At 47.3% G+C, this 14,905-nt stretch overlaps 3 protein-coding genes across 5 annotated transcripts in view; 2 read left to right on the top strand and 1 right to left on the bottom strand.

Moving 5' to 3' along the window:
• On the bottom strand, positions 1-12,424 carry phtf2 (putative homeodomain transcription factor 2). Of its 3 annotated transcripts, XM_051108125.1 has the most exons (20): positions 12,282-12,424; positions 11,439-11,525; positions 8,989-9,069; positions 7,745-7,801; positions 7,588-7,599; positions 5,956-6,025; positions 5,663-5,821; positions 4,799-4,976; positions 4,113-4,274; positions 3,537-3,738; positions 3,230-3,403; positions 2,924-3,145; positions 2,685-2,813; positions 2,323-2,595; positions 2,108-2,239; positions 1,935-2,021; positions 1,696-1,851; positions 1,519-1,614; positions 1,305-1,430; positions 1-1,217 (listed from the first exon to the last, which is right to left on the bottom strand). In XM_051108125.1, the coding sequence occupies exons 3-20, from the start codon at positions 9,031-9,033 to the stop codon at positions 1,197-1,199; spliced, it is 2,301 nt and encodes a 766-aa protein (XP_050964082.1). In that variant the 5' UTR covers positions 9,034-9,069; positions 11,439-11,525; positions 12,282-12,424; the 3' UTR covers positions 1-1,196. The 3 variants fall into 3 exon arrangements, with proteins under 3 accessions (XP_050964082.1, XP_050964083.1, XP_050964084.1); XM_051108126.1 differs by lacking the exon at positions 7,588-7,599; XM_051108127.1 differs by lacking the exon at positions 4,113-4,274.
• The window catches only part of ptpn12 (protein tyrosine phosphatase non-receptor type 12), a 21,760-nt gene continuing 17,777 nt past the window's right edge, over positions 10,923-14,905 (top strand). The window contains exon 1 of the mRNA XM_051108130.1: positions 10,923-11,968. Coding sequence (XP_050964087.1) covers positions 11,891-11,968 — 78 coding nt within the window. The 5' untranslated portion in view covers positions 10,923-11,890. The remainder of the gene's footprint in view (positions 11,969-14,905) is intronic.
• On the top strand, positions 12,612-13,827 carry LOC127164291 (transmembrane protein 60-like). Its single transcript, XM_051108137.1, has 2 exons — positions 12,612-13,040; positions 13,176-13,827. Exon 2 carries the CDS (start codon positions 13,185-13,187, stop codon positions 13,560-13,562), a length of 378 nt encoding a protein of 125 aa, XP_050964094.1. The 5' UTR covers positions 12,612-13,040; positions 13,176-13,184; the 3' UTR covers positions 13,563-13,827.

Below are 14,905 nucleotides of genomic sequence, written 5' to 3' on the forward strand. Positions count from 1 at the left end.
CACTTTTCACGAGAGATTTATTTTGTACAGTGTTGAAATACAAGTGACACCAGCACGAGAGTCTCGTGTAGCTGGCCGTACCTTCATCTGAGAGGAAAAAAAAAAAAAACGCAGCTGAACGTCTGACATTCGCATACAGAAACTTCAAACATAAGACTCTCTCTGAAAAGGAAACGAGACATTCAGTTTCTCCATTTCTTTATCCTTAAATAGTGTTTCTTTGTAACAGAACATTTTTTTACCTCCATGAACACAAATCTGAATCTATATGAATCAAACCCAAAACAGGCAAAAACAAAATCACAACAAAAAAAGTAACTCTGTCAGTCCCCTTTACAAAACGTGTTGAGTTCAGAGAGTCTCTAATACATTCATCTCCAGCAAAGAACAGACAAACAAACAAAAAAAGAAAAAACACTTTGGTCGTTACGCCGCCTGTCCCGTGTCACGTACAAAAACACAAAATGCCAAGACTGTAATGTCGACTCGGACTCTGTGAAACATGTAACATTTTCTGCTTTAAAGTGCACATTTTTAAGCTTTTCTAACTGACACACACACACAAACACACGTGTTTAACAGACTGATGGAGTGTGTGTGTGTGTCACAGACGACACATGAAGCGCCTGAATCGGTGTGTGTGATCAGACACATCAGTGTTCATCTGAACTCACTGACACTTATTGCTGAGAATAAAACAAAGCTGATAAACTGCAGATCAGCTGATGCAACTCACACGCGTGTAAAACGGCAGTTCCGGTTTTGTGTTTGTGTGTGTGTGTGTGTGTGTGTGTGTGTGTCAGATTCAGCCGCTCCACAACGATCATCACCTCATGATGGGTCTCTTACTCTTGATTTCAGTCACTCACAGCAGTCTTAAACATCACAGATCAGACTGCAGATTCGACACGTGCACGACTGCCGCAGCACAGGATTATCATTCCTATGAGAACATCACATCGTGAGCTAAAATAATACTTAAAACAATTGTAACAGCTAAAACAAATACTTGAGAATAAAAAAAAAAACACTGAAAGGGTAAAATAAATAGCTGAATTGCACAAGCACTCTGATATGACTGGATAACCGGTCAAGAGTTCATTGTCAGGAAGCCCCTGTCGAGGGGAAACGGCGCCACCGTGTGTTTGAGACGAGCGGCGTCGCCTCGGGAAGCTGAAGTCACTGCAGATTCACCGTCATGATTTGATCTTCCACAGCTGTGAACGAGAAACACAAACTGTGAACCAACAGCGGCAACAACATAAGAGACTGACACGCATCCATCCACGGCGAGCGATTCTGACCTTCAGGTTGAAGCCCAGCAGGTCGCTGATGACCCCCGACACGGCCGACAGAATCACCACCTGAGTGATGTTGTACAGCAGAGGATTCATGGTCAGACCGTACAGTCGAAACGGAGCGTCCAACTCCTGCGGGACAAAGACAGGGTCAGCGCGTTCGCTTCGCTGTCTGGTTACCATCACGGCGTCAATCGTGTGTGTGTGTGTTTTCTGATACCTTCAGTAATTTGGTGGCCAGTTTGAGGACGTTGTTGACCAAAGTGAGTTCTTCTTTCTTATTTGGTTTCTTTTCCATTTTCAAGTACAAATTAATCTGAAGTACAATCACATCAGATGAAACTCCCGGATGACTGTGTGTCTTAACAGTATCACCTGTGTGTGTGTGTGTTCGTACCTGTTCTGTGAGTAAGATGGAGGTGTTGCTGTATTTCTTGCTGGTTTCTGAGCCCAGCGTGACGAATCGCAGCAGGTACAGCGACAGCGAAGCGCACCAGATCACCAGCTCCCAGTTGTAATGAAACTCCAGAAACGTCTCGTGCACGTGCAGCAGCTGCAGGAGAAACACTGCGATCAGTCCTGGAGTAAAAAACGCTAGTCTTGATATTAACCTGCGGAGATCACCCAGCGACTGACCTGAGCGCAGCAGATGAAAACCACCGAGAGCGTGAGCAGAAACGCAGAGGAGACGATCACGTCCACAGAGCGCTGAGGACCTCGACGCTGCAGACAGACAGAGACAGACGGGAAATCGTTACAGTGTTAGCGACATCAGCGGTCTCAAAGGACCAAACAAAGAGCTTTTATACCTTCAGGTAAGAGCGGAGCGACAGCCACATCTTAATGTTCTGCACCTTCTTCAGGCGGAAATGGGGGACTTCTGATTTTCTGGCTCTCCGCGCCGACGTCAAGTGACCGAACAACTTCGCAAACAGCAGCCGCTGAAAAAACACAATCGGACAAATGCTGAGACTCCGTACGGGAAGCTCGTGGTTCCGCGTGTGCGTTTTGACGCCGCGCTCACCTGCTTGTACGTCCTCTCTGCGACGCTGAGCAAGAAGAAGAACAGCCAGATGAGACACACGCGCACCACAAAGCTGACGGTCGCCATCGCGATCACCAGGACGTCGGCGGAGGAGCCGAAGGCGATGGAAACGACCTCGCCGGCCGACAGAGATGCCAGCTGCTCCAGATCTTTGTACTGGAACAGTCTGAATGCAAATGGAGTCAAACCCAGCGTCACAGACACCAGATTCCCAAATATCTGATAGCCGATCCCTGGAGTGTAGAGATTGACCTGCAGACGAGACGAGGACGAGATCAGAGCTTCACGTAATTGCGATCGTGCGCACGCCGGTAACATTCCTTCGTCTGATTCAGACTCACCCTGTTCATGATCATGCCGCTGATTTCCAGCACAGACATGTCGGCTTTCTTGCACTCGTTTCCTTCCCACACGATGGCGCTGACGCGCTCCAGGCCCGGATTAGAGCTGTGGAGCCACGGCACGTGACCCTACGCCAGCGGCAGAGCGAGACACACGTACAAACATGATTCACGCGCTTACTGCGACGCAGCACTGACATGACATATCTCCAGATCACCTGACCGGATCTGTAACGCACCTGATGAAACGGGTCGTCTCTGAACTCTTTCTTGGAGGCGGAACAGACGGCGGATCCGTCGGCATCCGTTTCGCTGGTGCAGGACGAGCGGCACTCGGCGCAGTGCAGGAAATCCTCCCAGAGCACGTCCTCCGTCTCGGACTCGTGCCGCGTGCTCTCGGAGTCCTGCGTCCGTGAGCTGGAACAGCGCGAGCTGCAGCTGGTGCCGGATTTGAGCGTCTCCTGAGAAAAAAATGAGAAATGAAGGAGCCTATGTTTGTGCTTCTACAGCAACACTGATTTTGATTTTGTGTGTGTGCGTTTTACCTCAGCAGTGTAATGCTTCTTGTAGTGGTGCGCTTTTCTGTTGCGCAGCGTGCAGTCGCTGTTCTTGAGCTCCACTCCCCTGCGGAGGGCGCTGTAGTTCTCTGGGTCTTCTTCGCTGGACGCTTCATCTGACATGTTCTCCACACCACGAGGAACCGCGGCCTCGGACAGACACTGACATGCACACAACACACGTCAGTCACAGCTCCACACGTGTGTGTGTGTGTGTACGTTCACACTCATTCGTCCAGCAGACCCAGAATGACTCTGTGTGTGTGTGTGTGTGTGTGTGAGACAGAGATGGTACCTTGCCCGCAGGCGGCAGGATCAGGTGGTTTCGGGTGTGCTGGACGTTCCAGTGCGGCTCGTCGGAGCGCAGCAGGTCGCAGTGCGGCTCGTGCAGCTGTAAACCCTCCTCGCTGCTTTTGCTGGTGATTCGCCCATCCAGAGACACGTATCCGTTGTCTGTCTCTGTAGACTTATCGATGGACAGCTTGGACTTTTTAGACCTGATAGGACAGTAAAGAAAAGAACACGCTCTTGTGAAGGACATGCATTTGATGAAGAGACGCCTCGGTTCCCACCGTGTGGAAGCGCAGCTCTAGTCCTCTACAGCGAAACGCTGATGGGAGTACGTGAATTGGTAGGAACGCAACCGGTTTCTAGAGACAGTCACACTTTTGGGGAAAAGTAATGAGAAGTCGAGCAGCTGGAATAAAATGGCTACAAAATCCCTTTAGCTAGTGAGGAACACAATGACAAAACCTCAAAGAACGGATGTAAAACTGCACCGCAGCGCAATGACGTGCGGTTTTAGGAAAGGGATGTTGTAGCCAGGAAGATTCCTTCTAAGAGGAAATGAAAGAAAGAGAGAAATACACACCCCGCTTTAAAGATACCATGCCAGAAATCTCTGAAGAAAGCGACGAGGCCGCGTGAGCCGGCAGACAGCGAGCCGTGCGGCGCCCCCTCCTGCGTGTTATCGGTAGTGCTAGAGCCGTCGCCTTCTCTATGAATGTCCAAATGAGCCGCTTTCCTCAACTTCCTTTAGCGAGAGACAGTAAAGTGCAGAATACTTAGAAAAGTCAAAACAGAGCGACCTCCGGCCTCAGAGCGCTCGATTCCCAAAGTCAAGAGAAGCGAAAGGCCTGGAAAAGACGTCGACTCAGCTGAGATGATTCAACCGAGCTCTAAATGATTCATTTACGTTGAAGCTCGTTAATCAAAATAGGCTTTTGAGAAAGTTCATTTTCTATTTACGCTTCTGGAATAGAACTGATCGTTTGTGCTTGTAATGGCTTTTTTATGATGCTGACAATCTCCTAAAAATGAAGACATGAAAGCAACACGTCTGTCACAAGTGTGAGTTTGATTGGGATCCTTAAATTTTTAAAGAAAGGTTTTCATGAATTCAGCAGAATCATCTCAACATTTTGACGCATCCCCTGATTTCATCTTTAGTGTCAGTAGGACGGCTGAACTCTGGCTTTAAAAGAAACCGCATTAAAGACACTTCCTGCTGAGAGCCACACACACACACACACATACAGACGGAGGAGAGAGTCTGACCTGCGGCGTTTCCCGCTGCCGCCGCCGCCGCCGCCGCCACCGGTTTTGGGAGTGTGTGTGGAGACGATCTGGCAGTGAACGGTTCCTAACAGCAGCATCAGCCAGATGGCGCCAAACACCTCGGTGCCGGGGACGCCGTGAGGACTGGAGATGCTGAAAAACAACACCGCCGCCAGCGCTGCAACACAAAACACACACACTCGTGACGTGAGGTGCAGCACTTCTCAACTCATGAGCAACAGGACAAAGAAAAACACATAATCCAGTGCAGCTAATCATAGAAACGCCATCGTCAGGACAGTTAAATAAACTCTGCTATTAAAAGGCAGGACAAAATAATTGTCACATCTGTTGTTGTTGAAGCCAAAGACTGCGTGTCTAAGTCAAATTAAAGTTTCACTTTCAGCAATGACAAACATGGTTTAATGCTGATTTTAAGGAGAGGTTTGTTTACTTTCATTTGGGAAATGAATTTGGATTATTGTATACACACACACACACACACACCCTTTTTAATAACCTATAAGAACACGAGCACCTGAACTCCACCCAGGTCTGTTTACAGACGTCTCTGACGAGAAAAACTACAGTGAGCAACATGACAGCAATCAGAAACACGTCACTCAGTCAGACTGAAGGAGCGACTCGTGGCTGAAATCCCATCGGTGCGTCACCGCCATCAATCTGACATACGAACACACCTGACCAAAACCACGGTCAGGACAGATCTTCATATAATGATTCTGTGTGACGTTTGTCTTATCTGACCGAGACATTCCTATTGAAGTCTGTACCCCATACTTTCACCATCCTCACTTAAATGACTGCTGAAAAACAAGCGACAGTATTTGAATAAACGCTCACCCTGCAGCAGGTAAAGAGACAGCAGCAGGTAGAAGACGGCTCTCGACGTCACCTGAATCCACCAGCGGAAGAAAAAGGGGAAGAAAACCACTCTGACGATGCCCTTCCGGGTCAGAGAGGTCCACGGGCTCTCGGGCTTCGCTTTAGCAAACGCCGAACCTGACGAATAAAACAAATCTAGTCAGCACCTGCGACTGCAACGATCCAACTGACCTGTAAAACAGACCTAACCGTGATGTGAACACAAAAACAGCGAAAAAGATCAACCGCAGACATCGGCACAAGAGACCGACCTCTGACCAGATCCACGTCGATCAGGTCCGGCTTCACGTGACCCGTCTTCTTCGGCTTGTTCCGCAGACCCTGCAGACAGACAGAGAAACTCATCAGACAGGACGACTGGACAGTGTCTTTTGTCACAGCAGATCATTCATTCTCACTGATGGGGGAAACCATGCGTGCCAGCACACACACACACACACTCTCAACATACGAGTTTGATTAAAAAAAGGTTAATCAATTAATTGGTGAATTTGTGATCAGAATGCAATAAAACACAGACTTTCAACAGGATCTGAAGCAGCTCTTTCAGTCACACTCATTTAATGACAGATTATTAACAATTTACAACTGGAGTTTATTTATATGAGGACGTTAAAACAAAAAACGTTCATAATCTCGAGTCGATCTCCAGACATCAGTTCAAGTACAAACACTTGGCATCACACCTCTCATGGTGTTTGTGATGCTGTCTATAAAGGGTGCAGTGCTGCCGTTTCACAGCCTCATTAGTTTCCTGTTGCACTGTCCGCTCGCGTAACCAGAGAGCAGCGTAACGCGGCCTGTCGTCTGCTAATAACGAGCCGCAAACATCCAGCGCAACAGCAGATACTCGTGCAGATAGGGGCGATCTCGAGAACCAGCGCGACCGACCCGCTCACGACAAAAACACAGACCACAAGTCCGTCCACGCTACTGTCCGATTACTATTCCCAAAGCACAGGTCAAAGCCAGTGTCGCTTCGAGTGACCCGAGTTTATGTCCCAACTCTCCGGGACGAAACGCGTCAGAATAATTACCGTACGCTCACATACGCCACTGATGACAGACTAGCCGTCATTTGATCGAAAATACTTTCTCTGTCAGAGTCTGAGAAATAATGACTCTACAGTCAGCCTCGACAAAAACAAATATGACACGGATCGGATGAGCTGCATTTAGAGTCGTCGTAAGTGTCGGCAAACACACAACCTGTGACGCACATCCTTTTTAGTGCATCAGATGTGTTACTTTTCTACTCAGAATATTACAGATGACTTCAAGTTACAGTTTAGATGGATTTAGGCGTCTGCTGAAATGACTGTAACGGATCGATTGATCTGAATTTGTGCAAATCGGACACCGTCAGTGTGGGCGGCACGTGTCGAGGGCTGAGCCGCTTTATTCCTCACTGCACCTCATTCAGCTGATCTGGGCAGAATGAGGCTTGACTCAGACTTTCTGTTGTTTTTATTTTTGTCTGTCTAGCCCTCGTTACATAAGACGTTCGGACAAACATGAGTCACAGCGCAACCAAAGCACAGTCAGAGCAACACAAACAAACAACTGAATGCAAATTCACTCTCAAGCTGCTGCCATATTTCAGCAAAGGAGACCCAGATCCTGACTACAACATAAAAAGGAGCTTCTGTTTCAGCTGTGCCCATCATCATCATCATCATCATCATCAGACGTGTGTGGGAAGAGTTCAGGACGTTCAGCTAAATCTCAGTAGATTACAGTAAACCCTTGTGTTACTGATGTGACCTTAAAGTCTGAACATGCTCTCACACAAATACAGGCATCCAGTCGTGTTACACATCAAGGCCAGACTGAAAAACCCACACGCAGCACCACCTACAGGCTGAGAGCGGCACCGTACTCACCCGTCTGATAAACTGCTTAGAGTGAAGGGAGATAGAGACACGTTTAGAAGAAGAGAGAGCGAACCACACACACACACACACACACACACACACTCCTGCAAAGGCAGAAGGAACAGGTGAAAGGAGGCGTTTAAATCGACAGTCGCTGACACGTTACCTTGATCTCTCGCTGTTCCACTGATTTCTCCCATATCTGCTGGTCATACGCACCGATCTGACAGACAGAAGACAAGAGACAGACAGGTTACGCATCAGAAATCATCCAAACGGTCTCTGTGACGGTCAGCTGGTGTGCGTTTAAACGGCTCTTACAGAGCGACTTCTGACGAACAGATTGTAACCGAATCTACTAAGACGGACAGATACGCTGGTCTCTCCGTACAGGAGCGATTTACTGGACAATCGCACTGATCCGTCATCTGTCCAAACACACCCGGAGCTCGTTAGGTGTGTTAATTATGTGATCGGACAAGTTTAACGAGGCGCAGGTGATAAATGTTTTCTGGTTTGGAGCGGCGCGCAGGACGGAGGTCTTGCGGCTCGAGTTTCTGGAGATTCGTGGAAACGTGAGCGTGAATGGATGCGATCCGCAGCTCTGATTGGCCTGATTGTTGCCGGGGGCAGTAAGTACCGCGGCGCGGTGTCATTTGCACGCTGGAGGTGAAGACGGCGACGCTGGACTGAAGTCACACGGGACGCGGTGGAAAAGACTCAATAATTCACGAGTTCAGTCTCATTAAACATACAGCGAGCGCACGACCCGCTCCACGCTGCAGGAGAACAACCTCTGTGTGTGTGTTTGAGAAGGGCTGATCCCGTGCTGCGTTTCTAGGCAGTTACATAATATTAACCCGAGCAGGCAGACAGACAGACAGACAAAGTCCTTCACACAGATTTTCTTGTTCTTGTTCTAATTGAAAGCTCAGAGGAAATGACATCACAGTACCTGCTGCTATGGCAACACAACAGCCAGCAGGCTCTGGTCTGATACTGACAGAACAGACGGAGAGTCTAAATAAAGCTCAGGTGTTTGTGAGCCGCCGGCGTGGGTGTGTGAGGCGTTCGATGCATGTAATCGGCACAGACAGACGCGCTGAGCATTCGTCGTTTCGTTTTTCGTGTTGTCGAGTGTTTCTCTAATTAAGCATCATCTGTTATGTGACGTTGTCAATTCAGCGGCGACGCAGGAAACGGTTACATTATTTGTCCAACAAACACTTCAGTTTCTCAGAGACATCAGAACTCAATCCTGTGCTGATCTACTGTCAACAACATCATTATCATCATGAGCTCAGATCAATAACATCGGTGCTCGACACACACAGACAAACAGAAGCTCAAACTCAATGTGAGGAAACATCAAAATCATCTCAGAGAGAGGAACATGGACTGATCTCTCACCTTTTTCTGGTACCAGAGCACAGCATCACGCACCTTCGACGCCATTTACATGTCAGGAGTCACACGCTGGATCATTTTAAGCTGTGAAGAGAAAGAAGGGAGGAGATCAGACAGGAGCTCTGCGGTCTGACGCACTAAAGCTCCTCTTACCTGCAGCACAGGTGTGTCTAACACCACACGTCACACACACACACACACACACACAAGTGCAGAGTCACACACATCACTGGCTTGATTGTTCTGCACACAATATTGTCAACATAGAGATCAACACTAACAACAAACAGTGACAGAGGAGCAAAACAACGCATGTACAGTTACACGTTTTATCTGAAGCGACTCAAATACTTCATTCAACTGATCATCTCTTCAGTTCATACAATCACTGGAGTCAAACTCACGATGACATTTTGTTGTTTCTCACGCCTTGATTTTCTGTTTAAGATACAGGAAGGCTTCTACTATCTGTCTGATTCATGAACGTTAGGAACAGACCGACCTCACACACACACACACGTTAGTTTGGCTATATTATTAAGTTCATGTCATAGAATTCCATTTTTTCTATCAGATTAATAAAATTTTCTCTTATTATCATCATCTGACTGACTCCTAAACAAACCCTCACAGAAACCGTGCAAAACACTAGATTTAAACAGAACAGAACGTATGATTTGTCCGATTAATAAGCCTTTTTTAACTAGTGATGTAAAATGTCATACATAAAGTTTTCACTAGTTGGTTGTCATGATATTCATGATATTTCACTGTATAAGTGAGGATAATTGACCCTCACAAACTTAAACAAACACACACACAGCCAATGTCACACTAGATTAGCTTTATCTGTGAATTAGGGGTGTGAAACTGGGTGGTTGGAGCTCTGACACACACACACCTGATGATGACAGACACTTTCAGTCTGATTATAGAACTTGATGTTCAAGAAGAGGGTGGAGAGGGAAAAAAAAAGCCACACACAGAGTTTGTCTTCTGGTTGGAATTCAGTTGGTGTATTCAGTGTGTGTGTGTGTGTGTACTTGTTTTTGCTACATTGTGTCCAACTGTCCCCACAAGGATAGTAAAACCTGAAATTTTTGACATTTTCACAAAAACAAACGTGTGTGTGTATGTACGTGTACGAGAGATTAATAAGAACAGGACTTCTAAAAGCATTTCTCTCTTTCTCTCATGTTGTAAATACTTCATCATATAGTCAGTGCAGAGCATTCTGAAAGTTTGACAGTCAGTGCATTAATGTGACACACACATGACTGACCTCACATCACACATATAGATGAGCTTTTTTTATTATCTGTTCACATCATCAACAGTAAATTTAGCACAACACAGGCACGCAGCAGCAGAACAGGAACATGAAACAGCCTGAAGGGACAGCGAGACACACGCCCTCACTAGTGCACACTCAAGGGGTGGACAGACCGGTCCTGCTCTCATAAAACACTTTTATTTGCATGTGATTTGTGTCTCTTGCCAACCAACACGAACATCGTCAACAGCTTGTATTTAAAACTGGATCAACACCGGACCAGTGAAGGTGATCGATCGACTCAAAGACACACACAGATCAATGCGATTCAGAGCCGAATCCCGTCACGAAGCTCCTGCTGTCACTAACGGACACGTTTACAGCGGCGCTTCGTTATGCAACACCACAAATAAAACCGTTCTAGACAAAACCAGCAGGAAATAAACTCACACACGCACGCACGCACACATGCACACATGCACATCCATCTGCTGATGTGTAACCCAACACAGAGCTGTGCATGTTTCATGAAGGAGATGGACAGCAGTGTGTGTGTGTGTGTGTCACATCTGATACTGTGTGTGTGTGTGCGTCTCTGGAGGTCACACTGCAGTGTGTGTGTGTGTGTGTGTGTGTGAGAGTTCTTCACAGGCTAAATAAAGCAGCACGTCTTCCTGCATGCGTCTGTAAGAGGAAACGGTCGCATTTATTCTGTCTCTCTCAAGCCTTGTGCAGAAACTCAACTCAAAACACAAAGGCAAACACACAGAATCTGTCAGTGTGAGATTATTCTCTATCGTCGTAAGCCTAAACTAACCGTTCACTCAGAGAAGAGTCCACGCGCACAGATGAACTCAGAACTCGTTCAGATGAATCTATGAAGCACACGCGTGAACAGATGGATGAAATGAAGAGTGCTGTGAGGAAACTCGTCCGTCTGCAGGAACAGGCGCTTTGATCTCTGGACAGACCTGAAGCTATTCGTGGAACAAACAACCTAAAATAACCCGCAGAAGCCGCAGCGCTTGACAGCTCCAGACGCTCACAGGTGGAAAATCACTGAGCTCAGGGTTAAAAACAGACACACACACAGAGCTCGATTCATTCCGGACACATTAGCACTCATATTTCAGTCCACCACAGAGAACATTTCAGAAACGCTTCACTGTGAAGAACTTACACAGAATCTGATGGAGCGCTGCTTCAGGCCGAGCGACCGACATGAGCGAGAACACGACACCGACTCAAGGTCAAACCTGACACACGGCTGTGGAGAGAAAGAGAGAGAAACATGAGAGGAGAATCAAACGTGTGTTTGCATACAGAGAACACACTCGGAACAAGCACGATCACTGACATCCCGCGTCACACAGTTTACTGTTTCCATGATCATTCAGTCCTTTCGCTACACTAACTGACTGGCTGAATGAAGGGGTGTGTGTGTGTGTGTGTGTGTGTGTGTGTGTGTGTGTGTAGATGCTCCTCATCAAACACACACACACACACATCTGGACACACAGATTCACTGAAGAACTGAATGTTTTCTGTCGTTACTGACGTTTTATCCTGTGAACATCAGATCTGCGATCAGAGGAGTGTTTGTGACTCTACATTAAAGCAGAAACACACAGTATGAAAACTGGTCTGGTTCATTTCAGCTGTGGGATTTTCTGGCGTTTGTCTGAACCACTGATTGAAGATCAGCATCAGGTGAGTTTGATCTTCTGCAGCTGCTGCTGTCAAACACACCGATCGAGTCAAAGCCCTTTATATTTAAGCAAACACACACAGTAACACAAGTGTGTGTGACACGAGCGCGATACCATGTGTTTATACGTAACTGTGTGTGTTTGTGACTGTATGATGAGTTTGTGTATATGCGTGTGGGTTTGACTGTGTGATGAGTGTGTGTGTGTGTGTGTGTGTGACGGTACGATGAATGTGTTTGTGTGTCTAACTGTATGATGTGTGTGGGTCTGTGTAATGTGTTTGTGTGTGTGTGTACGGATCTCTCGTCTCTTACCGCTACGAGCCGCTTCAGTCGTTCATGCTCGACGAACAGTCGCACGGTTGACGCGATGAGGCGGTGAAGAGGCTGCTGTCGGTGGTGATGAAGATGATAACGATGAAGATCGCTGCTGATTTGATTGCCGTTATGTCTCTAACCGTTTGCTGTAGAATCGCCCGCAGCTTTTCAGATCCGCGTTACCGGCGCGCACGGAATAAACGCGCAGCTGGATTCACACGACCTCAGGGTCTTCACGGTCACGCTGAACAATAATGACGCTAACCGCGTGAAAACAGTCCGAACGACCGTTAAACAGCACACACACATGAAGGATGTGTACAGCAGACGAGACCGACGGCGAATTGTGCGCAGGCGTGAACGCGCTTCGTGAATAATGCTCGAGTACTGTCGCCCTCTGCAGGTCACGCGACAGAAGCGCTTCAGCCCGTCCGGTCGCGTTCTTTAGCCTCTCATAACCGCCGGCGTGACAATACCGTCTGTCTAGCTGAAATAAGCGATAACAAACCGTTACACAATATCTGAAACGAGGGTCAGCTGATCGGTGTTTCTATGGACGCCAATATTCCACACATCCGGGACAAGCTGCTGAACCCGGAAACAGATTCGCAGTGTGATTGACAGCTGCAGACAACGCCGCGCATCCTAACAAATCCAAAGAACGATTCGCTCCGGTCTGATTCCGATGAGGATCGTCTAATTACGGGTCAGATGAGAGTTGGCGGATGATCCTACAGGCTTCGGAGGGACTGTTTGGTGAGTGACGTCACGCGCGTCTCATTGATGCTCGTGTGATGAAGATCAGCAGTGATTTTGATGTCTGACGATGATGATGACGGTGATGATCTTTACTGTGGATGACTGACCTGCTGGACCCGACTGTGTCTTTAGTCGGCCCAGATGTCTCTGGCTCAGCGGGTTCTTCTCACCTGGATCTTCACGCTCATCTTCCTCATCCTGCTGGTGCTGAAGCTGGATGGCAAGGTCAAATGGAGCTGGTTCCTGATCTTCCTGCCCGTCTGGATCTTTGACAGCATCCTGCTGCTGATGTTGGGCGTGAAGGTGGCGGGACGCTGCCGGGCGGGTTACGACCCGCGGCTGAGGGTCTGGTATCTTCTGGCTCTGATGATGAAGGTGGGCTTCTGCGTGACTCTGTGCGCGCGGCTGGAGCAGCTCACCAACCTGCGGCTGCTGCTCATCTGTGTCCCGCTGTGGACGCTGCTGACCGGAGCCATGATCCAGCTGGGATACAACATCCTGCCCCAGCGCACAGACTGACACACACACACACACACACACACACATATGTATATGGACATATCGCAGTCATATAAACACACACACGGTCATTCAGTCTCAAGCATTTGTACATAATCACACTTCAGTGTTTCTACAGAGACTAAACATTCTGCTGTTTCTGTTCCTCCTCGTTTTTAGAGAAATTTGACTCAAAAATGAATTTTGTACATTACACGTTTCAAGGTAATATGTGGATTTACATGTGTGTTTTGATTTTGTAAATATACATATGCGTGTGTGCTCATTTAGGAGGTTTAGTTTTTCTCATGCGAATCTCTTGCTGCCAGCAGATGTTCTTTTTCCTGTAGTTGACGGCAGACGTTCATGAACCGACGAAGGGAAGTACAGTGAAACTCACAGAATAAAGCCACAGGAGCGATGAAGGTGGAGCGCGTGAGTTCGTTTGTTCGTTCATTCGTCGCATCATCTGACAGCGCAGGAATCTCTCAGTCCAACAACATCGAGCTTGAACAGTTTCCAAGATACGGCCAGTGAGGAGACAGACGATCACAATACCCAATATAAGGTCAGAAGATCTTCAGTGTGACCTGATGAAGAAGATAATAAATGCACACAGATTGCGGCCATTTCATCTGCAGGATTCCCGGGGCGTCTCGGCGCTCAAGCTGAGCCTCGGGTTCGAACCTTCGTTAAGGACAGCAAGCCGAGTTTGGGAACCGTCAACCATCAGGACCGGATGGGCAGGCGAACTCCTGAATCGGCTATAAAAGTAAATTGCGGAAGTTTCATGATTTGGACGAATCTGAACGTTCCTGAAGATCCAGATACTGAAAGATGAACGAGTTCAAACAGCAGCAGAAGATAAAGAGACGGAAATGCTCGAATAAATTGAACGAAGGGGAAATGCAGCAATTTAATTCAATACTTCTGCAACGTGACAAATGATTTTCCACGTACAAATATCATATGTAATTCCATGGCTATTCATTCACAAAACATACGTAATAATGAGACATACACTGCCCTCCAAAAGTTTGGAAACGCCCTAGAAGAGTGGGGTTTTGGACAATACTGGCATGAATCCTTTGTAATTCGTGATCATTTTGCACCGATAAGGGACAACACAAACTACGAAAATATATTTTATTACATAAACCGTTTATACATAGAAAAACTTAAATTTTCGATTCATCAAAATATCCAGCATTAGCAGCTATCACAGCTCTGCATAATCTGGGCCTGAATTCATGGTGAATCAGTTGTTGAAGCTATTAAGGTGTGCCGACCCAAAAATCTTTTAAAAACCTGGGCCAAGTTTGAACCAGTAACCAGGCATCACAGCGGGGAAAGGGGCATGTCTG

This window comes from Labeo rohita, chromosome 4 (assembly GCF_022985175.1).
Source record: "Labeo rohita strain BAU-BD-2019 chromosome 4, IGBB_LRoh.1.0, whole genome shotgun sequence".
Classification (NCBI taxonomy): domain Eukaryota; kingdom Metazoa; phylum Chordata; class Actinopteri; order Cypriniformes; family Cyprinidae; genus Labeo; species Labeo rohita.

What these genes read in the sequence shown, in the direction of transcription:
- LOC127164291 (XM_051108137.1), top strand. Translation starts at nt 13,185, where the DNA reads ATGTCTCTGGCTCAGCGGGTTCTTCTCACCTGGATCTTCACGCTCATC.
- phtf2 (XM_051108125.1), bottom strand. Translation starts at nt 9,033, where the DNA reads ATGGCGTCGAAGGTGCGTGATGCTGTGCTCTGGTACCAGAAAAAG. An exon ending in GTCTCTTTACCTGCTGCAGG is followed by an intron (nt 4,977 to 5,662) that starts GTGAGCGTTTAT and finishes TTTGTGTTGCAG; the next exon opens with CGCTGGCGGCGGTGTTGTTT. An exon ending in GAGACGACCCGTTTCATCAG is followed by an intron (nt 2,814 to 2,923) that starts GTGCGTTACAGA and finishes CCGCTGGCGTAG; the next exon opens with GGTCACGTGCCGTGGCTCCA.